General features: G+C 39.5%; 1 protein-coding gene across 4 annotated transcripts in view; it reads right to left on the bottom strand.

Moving 5' to 3' along the window:
• vti1a (vesicle transport through interaction with t-SNAREs 1A) overlaps nucleotides 1-13,224 on the bottom strand; it is a 118,969-nt gene that overhangs the window by 90,193 nt on the left and 15,552 nt on the right. For all 4 annotated transcript variants that reach the window (XR_006092880.1, XM_042397360.1, XM_042397359.1 and 1 more), the window contains exon 4: nucleotides 4,299-4,376. Coding sequence is in view for 3 of the 4 variants with exons in the window: in XM_042397360.1 (XP_042253294.1) it covers nucleotides 4,299-4,376 (78 nt within the window). In the remaining variant the exon portion in view is untranslated. The remainder of the gene's footprint in view (nucleotides 1-4,298; nucleotides 4,377-13,224) is intronic.

Genomic DNA, 13,224 nt, shown 5'->3' with positions numbered 1-13,224 from the left:
TTGATTACTAACTTTAAGGTTACAAAAACAGCTGGGAGAGGGTTGGAAAATGGCATCTTTATGTTCGAATTATTCAAAACAAAGTGACAAAGGGGATAAAATGAAGCATCAGTTCCTTCTACTAGCTCTTATGACCAGAATACATTAAAGAACTAACATTTAACATTTGCACCTATCAGATACTAAAATCCTTAACAACAAAAAACAATATTGTACTGCATAAATTTGTTTCCTCCATTAATATTCCATCACTAGTAAACATATTCACAGACATGTGTCATATAATAATGAATTCAGGATGAATGTATACTATATTAAACCCAAACAAAAATAAAGTATTTCATACATTACAATCATGCATTTGTCACAGCACTTCCTCCTGTTATTTTTACAGCATCTCAAAAATAGTTCTTGTATCATTTTTGCTTTTTCCACCAATCAAAAAATAAGACTACAATGGTTCACTGTTATATTGCAAATAAAAATATTGTCAATATCTGTAAATGTGGGAGGTAAACAAGTATAATTGCATGTTTTTCTAAAGAGCTCTCGCCCTTGAAAATGTCGGCAGTAACAAGACACACTTGAGAGTGGAAACTGTCTTTTCTAACTTAAGCAACAACTCCCCACTAAGAATGCATTATTAAAGAGGCCAAAGTTTAAAACTACACTGTGGAGGTGGTTATTTGGGGCTTGAACAAACCCAGCAGATCCTGCGATCCCTCACCCCAGTTCTGCCATCAGTCAATGGGAACCAAACAAAACTTGTTCTAGCTCATTTGTGCTGCCTGACTGATTGCAAGTCCTCGTGGAGGATTTGTTAAAACTATACCAGAGCCATGTTGAGCTGTGTTTCCACTGTCTTCCTGTTTAGCTTTATTTTTCTTTGGCATCCATTCTTTAGTGCGGCCAACGATGCTCGCGTTGCTCAAGAGATATAGAGCAGTAAATACAGAATATTGTAAATGTTATAATTACTCCTGCATGAGCGCCTTTCCTTGTGTTTTTGTGATGCCAGCCAGTATTCAAAATTGCACTGCTGCAATTTTTCTGTTATGATAATCAGCAATTTTTTTTTTTTTTTTTTCAAACAAAAGATTTTTTTTTATCCAATACGGAATTCGATACAAGTGGTAATCTGCTTCCTTTGTAGCCTGTAAAATCTGGTCCATGCCGGCTCAAACCAGCACAATCTCTTGTGGCCAAGCCTTCTGCTGTGACTGAAATCGAAACTATTCCGTATAGTGTTCGTGTGTGAAAAATGTGTGTGCATTTGCTGCTTTGTGTGTGGCGCCTCCGTGTGTGTGTGTGTGTGTGTGTGTGTGTGTGTGTGTTGTCGCGTGTGTGCGCACCAGCATTTGTGCGTGTGTTGCATGCAGAGGAAACAGAAAGAAAAAAAATGTGCAATGGTAGCCTACCACATTATTAAAAAAACGAGTGATAGTGCCAATTCAGTCTCTGTCCGCATACAGATAACGAATAAATGCCGAACTCTATTAAATCGTCCTTTAGCCATTATCGCAGGGCCAACACGCCATTTTCAGAACTTATGACGGTTCCCTATTTACTTAGCTATAAATCCTTGCCATGTAACCAACAGATTTGTGACTGGTAATGATCTGCTCAGCCAGGGCTATATGAAATGATCCTGACCTCTTTCAGATCGTCAGGAATTAAATTGACCGACTTGCCCCAGCCCCCACCATCTTTTCCCCTCTCCTATCACCGCCGTCTCGTTAGATAAAAAACCCTGAAGTTCCGAGTACTCCACTCACAGCAAGACCAAGACAAGTATTATCTCCACAAGTTTTAAAATGAAAATGAGGTAAATACGGCACCTGGGAGAAAAAGGGAAAATGTATATCATCTATTTACTCTGCTTTTGCCCCCAGCATGAACTCTTTCTATGTCTTTGTGTATGTGTGTTTGAGATATATAATTGTCATTTTAAAAGTTTCACATCAGACATTATAATTGCTGATTATTACTGTGTTTTACACTATTTAATTATTAATAGTTTATGTGTTAAAAACATTAAAAGTGAGTCCTGGTAAGCCATGGTATCTCCTGACATGTCTTTTTGGAAAATTAAATCTGGGAAACTAAAATAATGTCTAGTATGGAAAAAGGAATGTATTATTTAGTAAATACATTTTTTTTAAGCGCATCAGGTTTGACAAAAATTACAAAAGAAATTTAAGGTAAATATATTTTGTTCCTTTAATTTATACCGTGCAGTAAAATATGGAAACTATATAACTTGAGATTTTCTTAATATTATTTTATATTTCATAATTTATATTATCATGTAGATATGAAGTGAAAATTGAGAATGAAGCTGTGGATACTGTTGTGAGTTACATATCATATTCAGTTATCTCTTTATTTCCTGATATGTGGGCATTTATGGATTCAAAGTACTCAGCATTTTATTGTTTTTCATTTTATCATTTGACACAAAACAATATCAAATTAAACTTTATAATTATTGTTAAAAACAAGGATCGATTTAATATTTTTTTACACAATAATTATAACAATAAAAACAGCCATTTCCAAAATCTGTAATATGAATGTAAAATAAAGATTCATTTTTTTATTATAACAATTTTCTTTTGAGATGTGTGAATTCTAGATTTTTAAATGTTACTTTTAAATATTTCTGGATCAATTTTTAATGAAAGAGAAATAGGATTTGAAATGAGATGTGCTACTTTTTCTTGTCTTGATTTTTGATAGAACCCATCAGAGTCTCAAACGTGACGTTTCTGACAGCAAATCTCCTTCCAACTTCTGCATAAAATGTCAGAGTCACTTTTGTGTCTCGCTAATTTGCCAGGAATATGCATATCAATTACACATCTTGGCTCGCGATACATATGTTTCTAAGATGTGTAGTTCATGGGTCATCATTGAAATGGTAATAAGGAAATGTTCAAAAAAAAAAAAAAAAAAAAAAAAAGACAACTTTATTTAGCTTTGCTTAGCTGTGAATCATCTAAATATACTCCCATAAAGCACTTGGGGACTAAATGTGCAAATATGCATGTGAGTATTCATCTTTCTCTTTTTTTTCTTTTTCAAGTGTGCACGTTTGCAAATGCAAAGTATTTATTTGCATGCGTGTGTGATTGTGTGTGCCTTGAGACACAATAACCCCTGCAAGTTGACAGCCGATTCTAAAGGCAATATATAATTAGTCAAAAGACGTTTGGTCATAGTTGAGAGTGGCTGCGTATGAGTGGCAGCTGTGCAGGTGAGCAATAGGTAAGTGCGTCTTAAATGTTAAAACGCTGTTTGCTGAATTGGTTGATGTATCACTGTTTTGATGCATCTCTACATTTATTCAAAACAACTTAAGTTTAAAAGAACATGTGGCATATTTTGGGCAATTAAGATCACAATTCAAGATAATTGTTTTTCTTCTTCATTGCTACTTTCATAACTGCTGTGAATGAATCTTTTGTAGACATTGCTGACAATGAATGAAAACTGCTAATGTGGGATTTATCTGTTGTTTATATCCCTCGATTTCAACAGGCTGTACTGATATTCAAACAAAATATCAGTCATCTTTTAATAAACAATATATCAATTGTGAATATGCTGATAGATATAAACCAACTATAAAGACGGTAAAAAGAATGTGACATTTTTGATCAAAGGCTGAAACTCAATCAAATAAAAAATATTTCAGGGCTAAAGGATCATTTTTATGAGGTTTTGCACCAAAATATTTCAGTGTTTTTAGGGGGGTTTTGTATCATTTGTTAGCAATATAAGAACCTATGTCCTTATTCATTTTGAGTATCTGCATTGTGCAGGTTCGCCACCCTTGGAGTTTAAAGAAAGACGATGGAACAAGATTTAGCAATTGTGTGTGTGTGTGTGTGTGTGTGTGGACCTTGATGGAGTATCTATAATAGGCCTAAGTCTACACCCGGCTGGAGAACAGCTGTGGGACGGTTGGAGTGGAGAAGCTGAGGTTTTGGATTGAAATTTGGATTGGGTTGTGTGTTTGTGTTTAGGTGTGCGTGTATGTGTATGTGTGCGTGTGCGTGTGTGTGTGTGTGCGCGTGCACCGGTCACAATCTGGCTTTGGCCAGACACTGGTCCCATGCCCTGAGCCCACTCACTGGCAGCCCAGCTTTGCATTAAACAGTGTTCCTTCCGCATGACTTGGTGACAATACTGTGGTTTCAGCTCTCGATGGCCCCTATGAGGGGCCCACCTCCTCACCCTAGGGGCCAGTCAGCCACCCACACTGGTGTCGGCTGGGCCCCTGATTAGCACCTCACCTGGCTCTCCGAGGAGCTGGCGTCATCCCCCAGGAGCTCGTTGCGCACCTCATCACTGTAGGCAATACGTGACCTTTTCTGCAGGGGGAGGAGGATGAGGGAGAAGGACAAAAAGAAGAAGAGAAGGGAGAAAGAGGGGAGAGCAAAAAGAGAAAACAAGTGGGGAAATATGGCTTAGTACTGTTGTTGATGCAAAAACACAACAGGCATTCCTTAAGCACGAGAGCCCCCTAATGGAACTCGGTGACAAACTGAGTCATACGCATGGAGGTTGTGTATATGTGTGTCTCTGTGTGAGTGTACTGATACAACACATGTACTGACAACAAGCACACCCGGGTTTCTGCCCATGCCACCTTCCAAGGTGATCTACTGTACCTAGTGCACTTGTGCCACAGAAGTGGTGGCAAAGAGCCCCCCACCTTGCCCACTTAAACAAATACAAGTTGAGGGATAAAAAAACCTCATCTTGTGTGTTGTATGAAGAGGCTGTGGAACAGGGGGACAGGGGAGAGGGCCAGGGAGATGTATTATGAGGAAGTATCACTTGTCAGCGCTAAATCTTTTCTGGGGGCTGTCACTGCTGTCATCCCAGTGCAGTGGCAGGCTCTGTGATAACACCAATGCTGAGACTCAGACAGGGAATAATTCATCACCCATTGGCGGCCCATCGGATTTGGGGTTGCCTCTCTCTCTTTCTCCCTCACATACACACACACACACAAACTCACTCTCTCTCTCTTTCTCTGTCTCCAGATAGGCTAGAATAAGAGGGAATGCCATGTCCAAAAAAAAATAAAAAAAACCCCCCCAAAAGACAAACACTCAGACACACACATTTCATACACACTTCAGAATGTGCCACCTCCGATTGTGGAAGAGTGGGCTGCCGTTGTACCGCTTGTTTACAGACACCCGACCCATGGAAAAACAGCCTCTTGGCATGCCCTCTAAACTAAATACACACCAGCAGCAGACACAGAAAGTGTTTACTAAGCCTCCTTCGCTTTCTCTCCCTGCCTTGACAGGGTTTCTAGGTGGGCTGCAGGAGGTGGGCAAAATCAAAGACAAACAACAGCATAGGAATGAAAATATCACTTTTTCCTCAACATGAATTCTTTCTATTTTCTATATTTACTTAGTCCTCGACTCTAAATAAATAAAACAAAGACAGGGAATCAGTGAAGGAACACCTGGTGGGGACATTTTTTCCCCCTCATATGCAGTATCCTTTCCCCACTATCTTTCTATTATCAGTAAAAGTTTGAAGAAGCTATTGCACGAAGCACTTTGAAACTACCTTCCATGAGAGAAGCACAAACCAAACTTGAAAAAGACAATTCTAACCTCAAGAGTGATATCAAGTTCCTTGATTGAAATAACTTTGGAAACAATCACTATTGAGCCAGTTGATTTTTTTTTTTCCTTTCTTTTTCTTATTTCTCTCTCCTCATAATCTGGAGCAGTGAGTGGAAAGTCATGGCTGATGTGATTTGGCTGTTATTATCGTGATGGTGAGTGCCACAGTTTTCCTGGAGTAATTACAGAGTAGACGGAGGGCCTGATTGACCCAGACCACAATACCCATTAGATAAAGAGCGCACCCAAACAATACTCAACCACAGGGACCTAAGCTAACCACAGAACGCCTACTGTGGGGAAAAGAGGAGATCGGCAGCTCCGACTCAAATAAAACACAACATTGGCCCCCACTCACACAAAAATACTACAGGAGCACAGCGCCTTCTATGTCAAAATGTGCTGTTAAAGATGTTTCTACCATTGTGATTGTGCCATTCATCCCTTAGGTCAATAATTAACTTTTAAGTTTGTGATAATTGTACAAACAATCACATATGTGACAGAACATTCCAAAATATCTACAAAAACTAGGGAAATTATCATGTATAATCATGTATAACTCTTTTGATTAAAATAAATCAAACAGATATGGTGCTATATGGCAAACGTAAGTGGCAAAAAAATACAACTTTTTAATAATTTCTAAGGTTTTTTCTTTATTCTGACATCCATTCTTTGTTGAAATTCTTGCAAAATATTTTTTAATCTACAGAAATAAGTGATTATATAGTAATCATGTAACAAATTTTATCATTTAAAATTTAAAATTCATTTGAAATTAATTTCTATGTTGAATTTTCATTTCAATTCTGCTGTCAGCAATCTTGTAAAAGCCACATCTTCTTGCTGGGATAAATAAGTGGTCACTGTGTTGCTGTCAGGACATTAGAAGAAATTTCACATTTGAGTAAAACCAGAAAGACAATAAGCATCAATCTGAAGACAGCATGTACACAAGGCATACACACACACACACACACACACACACACACACACACACTCATTTTTTGCCAGGAAAACACCCACATATCCCATTTAAGTCGAGTTTCATCTTAAAGAGCTGCAGTGCAACTTAGGGGGAAAGACGACTTCACCAGTAATTGAGACGAGGAAGCCTGGGAGAAGCATTGATTTGAATGTTAAGGCTTACGTCGCCTTCAAACTATATGCAGGGTTTTTTGGTATTTCTAAATAGCTGTTTGTTACAGATGAATGTATGAAGTGTTTCTGCAATGAGAACAGTGCAGATAACAAAGCAAGTATAAAGAATGGAAAATGTCACTGAAATGAAAGTGTTGCCACTACTTCCCCTGTACCTACAGTATATACACTCCAGTTTTTGGATTCCCCCTCTGGAAAACAACTGATTCCTGAGTGATAACTGCCTTTCCATTTGATCTTAAGCATAAACAGCTGTGCTTAATACAATGACAGATTTTGATTATAAGTTAGGGTGTTAAGCATAAAACTGTTAAGCAACAACAGGATTACTCGAGGTCAGGAAAGTAGATACAAGATACCTGTTCCATAGGAAAACCTGGCAATTGGTTGTATGATTTTAAAAAAAAAAGAGAGAGAGATTCTATAAAGAAAAAGCACTAAAAATGTCTCATTCTAGTTACAGTATGTGAAGACTGAACTCTGCATCTTAAGACGAAAGCAACTAATCAGGCTTTGTAATCTAAAAAAGAACGAGCGCTTTCAGAAGATACCTTATTGCTCAGAAAAGAGAAAAAAAAAAAAGAGCTTTTTTTAATCCTTTTGAAAGGTCTGTCTTTTGTCACTTTTTTAATCTTGGGTGAGAATTTGCTTCTATTCCCGGAAGCACACAAGAAAAGTACAAAGGTACATCTTAACTTTATGCAAAGTGGCCTGCCTTTAAAAACTCTACACATCCCGTCAAACGCGGCGATGGAGGTGCTGCTGTCCTGTCAAAAACACACGTTTTACCTCTGTTGACATGGATAGCAGACGAAAAAAAAAAAAAACAATTCTTCTTTACCCATCAAAATGTAATTACATATGCATGCATAACAATTCATATCAGATATGCTAATCAGTTTGGCATAATCCTCTGAGCAGCAAATTATATTTATTTAATTATAACAAAAATATGGATCTTTTCTTTGTGTAGAATTCCTTTATAGTATATGTCCATGCATGGCTATATACTGTCTAAATAAACAGCATAAGTTTTAGTTCCTTCATAGTCCATAAATCTAAAAATCATCTGTTTACAGAAATTAACTGTAAAACAACCTTTTCCAATTTCATGCTGTTGACGATTGCAGTCTTTGTAACGTATGAAAAAAAAAAAGTTCCCTATCTACAAATATTCAGAATAATTAAAATCAAACAAAATTATATTTATATACACATTTCAATGCCCTCCAACTTTCCACCTTGCTTTTTGCCCGGTGCAACGAGTGACACAAGGACAAGCGCAAATAATTGTGGCGCCTGGAAAGCTGAAAAATGTAAACAGTTCATTAGATGGGAAATAAAAGGCGTAAAAATACCCAGGGGCAGAGTGTAATGAGGGGCCCTGAAGTTCCTCTGCAGACGCTTTTTCCCTCCACTTTCCCAAGCTTTTCCTTCTCACCCTGCACACATGGCTGGTGGCATAGCATGAAGAGTAATTAACCATATTCAATTTACAATACTCTGTTCCATTACAGGCTTTTTCACCAGTAGGAGAGCAGCTGGGTATTTCCAAATTTAGACTTAATAACTCTTATGTCCAGCTTCATGTGCTTGCCTTAATCTGGCAATCTTTTTTTTTTTTAATTTTCCTAACTGTCAGAGCTGGTCTGTGAATGTGGAAATATATCTAAACTACCGGCATAAAATGCTCACAAATACAAAGGGTAAACAATTTCTCTGACAGTTTAATATTCTTAAATATAGACCGAGTAAAAACCGAGTCTAAAATCAGCCATAAAATGACAGTAAATTGGGGTAAAATGTTCCTGTTAACAAGAATGTGTGCTAAACTCAAAGGTTGTCTGCATCACTTCCTTTCCTCCCTCCTACTGTGATATTTTCCCAGGTGATGTGGGGACCAGTGCCAGCAGGTCCCACTCTGGTTCCCCCCACAAGTGGGGGCAGAGGTGGACTGATGTGGCATGGCGTTAAAAGGAAGCTGAGACCTTTAAGCAGGCACAAGTATCACAACAGCATCTTAAATAATGCATCTCTGCTTGGCAGGGGTTTAACACATACACACAGACACACACACACACACACACGCATGCATGCACAAACACAGCCGGCACAAAGGAAAACACACACACACAAATTATTGTCTAGCATCTTCTACTCTCCTTTAACACAAACAAATTGGGAGAGGTTGTTCAATTAAGTAAGTGCTCTTTTTTATGCATTTGATATATTATCAGACAAAGGCAAGCAGCTACAATTGCGATTGTCACAGGAGGGTGTCATTTCTGCCTTTGTTTCATTGTGGTCTTTGGTGCCATCGACTCCTCCACTTCTGTCTGTTGTGTGCGTTTGTGAGTGCACAGGCGTGCACGAGGGATACTGTATGTACGACGGAAGCTTCAACGAGCCTTTGCATCCCGGGGAAACCTCCTTTAGAGAACGTACGCGAGCAACATATGTGAACGGTAGCCCGGTGTGTGTTCTCTCCCTTAATAGAAGTGCAGCAGTGGTAGAGAAGCCGGAGCCTTAGATAACAGCATGGGGCCTCTCATTAGCTCACAGGTTGGCGCTTTGGTGGCTTCTGTGCACACAGCATTGTGTTCCACTTCCATGAAAAACCTGAAGGAGTCTCACGGAAGCTGTTGTCGAAAACACAAATAAAAGGTGAATGATCAACCACCGCAAGGTAATAAATGAGCCTGCAACATATCTAAACAGGTATGAGGTGAGGAGACTTTTTTTTAGGGTGACAGAGTGTATCAGCTTCAAAAAGATTTTGCGTCACTTGAAAAAACCCCAACAAGGTCAGAGACAACTTGTACTGTATCAAGCTTGGCATGAAGAGCCTTGCAACTTCTCTTTATCAGTTTAATTTGATAAAAAATTTTAAATGATTATTCCTATTTTAACAATATATCACTGAGTCTATCAAAGATTTTAATATTAGGCCACGAGTAAACAGGATTTTATCTCTGGGGGGAAAATACCTAGCTGTTTGCTGGTGTACACTATTCTGATAGAAGCCTTTCATGCTTGTACCTCTGTGATACCAGTGGTGTATTTCCCTGTCAAAGTCATTTCTATTGCTAAGTACAGCCGAGATCAGTCAATAAGCCTAACGACTGTACCAACAAAGCGAGAGGCCGTGAGACGGCAAGACAAGAGAGGAGGGGGGAAAGGATTGCAAGTGAACTGCAAACAAAAGAGCAAATTGGAGGAGGGCTTTGATTGAAGAAGCGCCATATACTTTTTGAAGGCCGAGGGATCATCTCTCAATGGTTATTTCTTTAAGGCATGAGGGCCCGATTAAACCCAATATTAAAATATGGAGGCACTTCTAATGAAAAATCAAAGGCCCCGTTTCCCCTCCCACACCCCCATCCTTCCATCTCTCTTTCTCTCCTTCTCTCTTCTTCTGTCAGGTTTTTCTCCCCCTGCCCATGGTTGTGTGGTAGGGGACAGAAAGAAAGAAAGAAAGAAAGACAGAAAGTATGAAAAGAAAGAAAGAAGAGAGCAAGAGAGGGAAAGAGAGAAAACGGGGAAAGAGGGAGGGTTATAGAGATGAGGGACCTAGGTGCTGGTGGTGCAAAACAGAGACAGACAGCATTGGTTGGAGGAGTAAATCAATAGAGCAGAGCCGTCGGGGAGGCGGGCAGCCAGGGCAAGGAGAGAGGAGAGGAGAGGGGGAACCAGCACAGGGGCCCGGGCTCCGATCACAACGCTGGCTTCTGGCATGCAGTGGGGAATAAAGTGGGCCTCCCCGGGTCAGCACCAGAGAAAAAGGTGAGATTAGAGGAAAGTGGAGGAGGGATTTTCACAGAGTGAAGGTGGGAGGGGTGGGAGAGATGTATGTTGGAGGATGACGAGGAGAGAGAGAGAGTGTGTGTGTGCGGAGGGGGGTGTTAGGATGTGCAATGTGGGATACCTGGCAAGCCAGGGACCAACCGGCCCATTAGCCTGTGGCTACCTACATATGGTTCACTGAACCCTCTGCTGAGAAGAGCTCCTCTCCTATCAGTCTTTCCATCTTTTTTAAAGAAAGAAATACCTTCACTTTTAACCCTTTCTCTGCTTTGGAAAGAGGCTCACTCCTGACCTCGATTTATGATTCATTTTTGTTTGATGTCTATTCTTGGAGTGTTATCTAAAATTGAAAAATGTAATAAAAAAAACCTAGACACAAAGGGAGAGGAGTCGGGCCTGCTGAGCATGTGCGTGTGCGCGTCCGTCAGTGGACATGCAGAGAGAAGACTATCTCCTTCAGTGCCTTGCCTTTTCTTGTAATGTGACCATTGTTGGTGCTGAATAGCTAGCTCATTAGCATAAGAATACAGCAGCACACATAGGGACTTAGCCAGATCATTATCTCTATATATTTATGTATACTTTGTTATTTCACTAGCCGGAACACATTCAAATGCTGATGAGGCCAGTAAGGCCCCCTTCCAAAGCCCTTCCAACATGTGCCCTCCTGAACTTCCCAATACACTCACCAGTTTCCTGGGAGTCTGCAGGTTTTGTACTGGAATTCACAACATTTGTTCAAAAATTATGAGAAATGAGGGCTGCAGAGAAGAGTTGCTTACACTTCTTAATCAGATTCTAAAAAAAAAACAAAAGTATGTAGAAAAGAACATGTTATAATCAACCCAGGAATATACAGTTGAGTTGAATAATTAACAAAACAATCACTTGCTGTTCATTCTTCAAAAGAAAAAAGTAGGGGAAAATATAAAAGGACCACTGCAAAGTAAAAACTACATAAATAACAATTATTTAATGAGCAATTTGATAATTTGATTGTGTTTTTTTTTTTAACAGGCAACAGATTTTTTTTTTCTACTGGGTATTCTTGGCCATTTGATACAAGCACTTAAAGCAGAAAATGTGTTATGTGAAACGGATAATTTCTGAATAAAAATGTACAAAGATGAAAATACACAAAAAGCTTGACAATGCAGAACAAACAAGTGCTCTATGGTGATGAGGGGAACAAAACTAAAGAGTTTAGTCTCACTGCAGGAGTAGGCTGATGCTCTAATGGTGGCCAACCTCTGGGATAATTGAAAAAAAAAAAAAAAAACCCTTAATTCATCTTCCACAATGTAATTCTGATCAAGGCCATAGCCAGATTCCACTGCAGGCTTCAAAAACACCAGAGAAAAGGCAAAATTGTTGGTCGCTGAGAGCAAAAACACTTTCCCTTTCTTTCTGGCACGCTCCCTCATTAGAAACACTTAGGATGAGAGGAAGAAACTAAGTTTAATTGTGTGTCTGCGTGTGTGTGAAAGGGGTGTGAGCAGGGGTCAAAACATGTGTAAACACAGAGCTTTAACTACGAAGAAACGCTAGTAAGGATGCAATGTAAAGAGTTCTTCCTCTATTTACCCCTTTCCTCACTCTCGCCTTCTCTGAGGCTTTCTTATTAAAAAGCAAATGCCACTGCCTAAAATACAGAGGGAAAAAACACAGACCCAATGATTCATAATATATTTCATAAATACTTCATGAATCCCTTCACCATACTTAAGCCAGTCTGGCAAAAAAAGAAAACATTGTCACCTATTCTAGTACCCGCTTGTCAGCACATCACTGGGGAGTGGGTGTCACATGTCACTTCTGGTTTACACTACTGCGTGGGACAGGCTTGGTGCACGGAAATCGGGGGTAGGACAGAAAGAAGAACAGAAGGAAAAGTGAAGGGGAGGTGGAAAGGGGAGTAAAGAGAGGGAGGGGGAGGAGGAGGAAGAAGGGGATGTTATCATATCATTGCCCCATGTCTTTATATTTTCTCCCTTATTATCTTTGGCCCCCACTCACTCCAGTCACTCAATCACACAAGCCCTGAGGACAGCGAGGGGACCTGGGAGGGCCTTCGCTTCATGGCAGACTCAGCCAGACAAGTGTCTGAAAGCTATACTGATCGCTGTCAGTGTGTGTGGAAGTACGGTGACTTTGGAGGGGCCAGGAGAGATAAGCGGGAGAGGAAACGATCGCACGGAAGGATAACGGCCGAATTTGCACAATGCCAAAAAAAAAAAACCTATGCTTCAGGCATAATGCAGATATCCCATCCATACAGACAAGTGTTAACATAAAGAGATGGAGAGGGAGTTGGAGGTGATCTGCTTACAAATTATAGTTAATGCGATTTCTGCGAGTCGACTACCTCTGACAAGAACTCATCTTGTTAATGACTGTGCAAGGATGACAGTGACCCCAAAATATATTCCCACTTCTTTGTCTAGAATCTCATCACTTAACAAATTAACAAAATTGTTGGAAAACATATTTCTTTGTGATAATTTTGCACTAAAATTCTTCTAGTGGTCAAACTCAGAGCTGCTAAGTAATAAAATTTAGCTTGAAAAAGTAAAAATGCATAAATTATATCAAAGTTGAG

This window comes from Thunnus maccoyii, chromosome 20 (assembly GCF_910596095.1).
Source record: "Thunnus maccoyii chromosome 20, fThuMac1.1, whole genome shotgun sequence".
Lineage (NCBI taxonomy): Eukaryota > Metazoa > Chordata > Actinopteri > Scombriformes > Scombridae > Thunnus > Thunnus maccoyii.
Note: the sequence above shows the minus strand (reverse complement) of the source record. Positions and strands in the feature narration are given on the sequence as shown.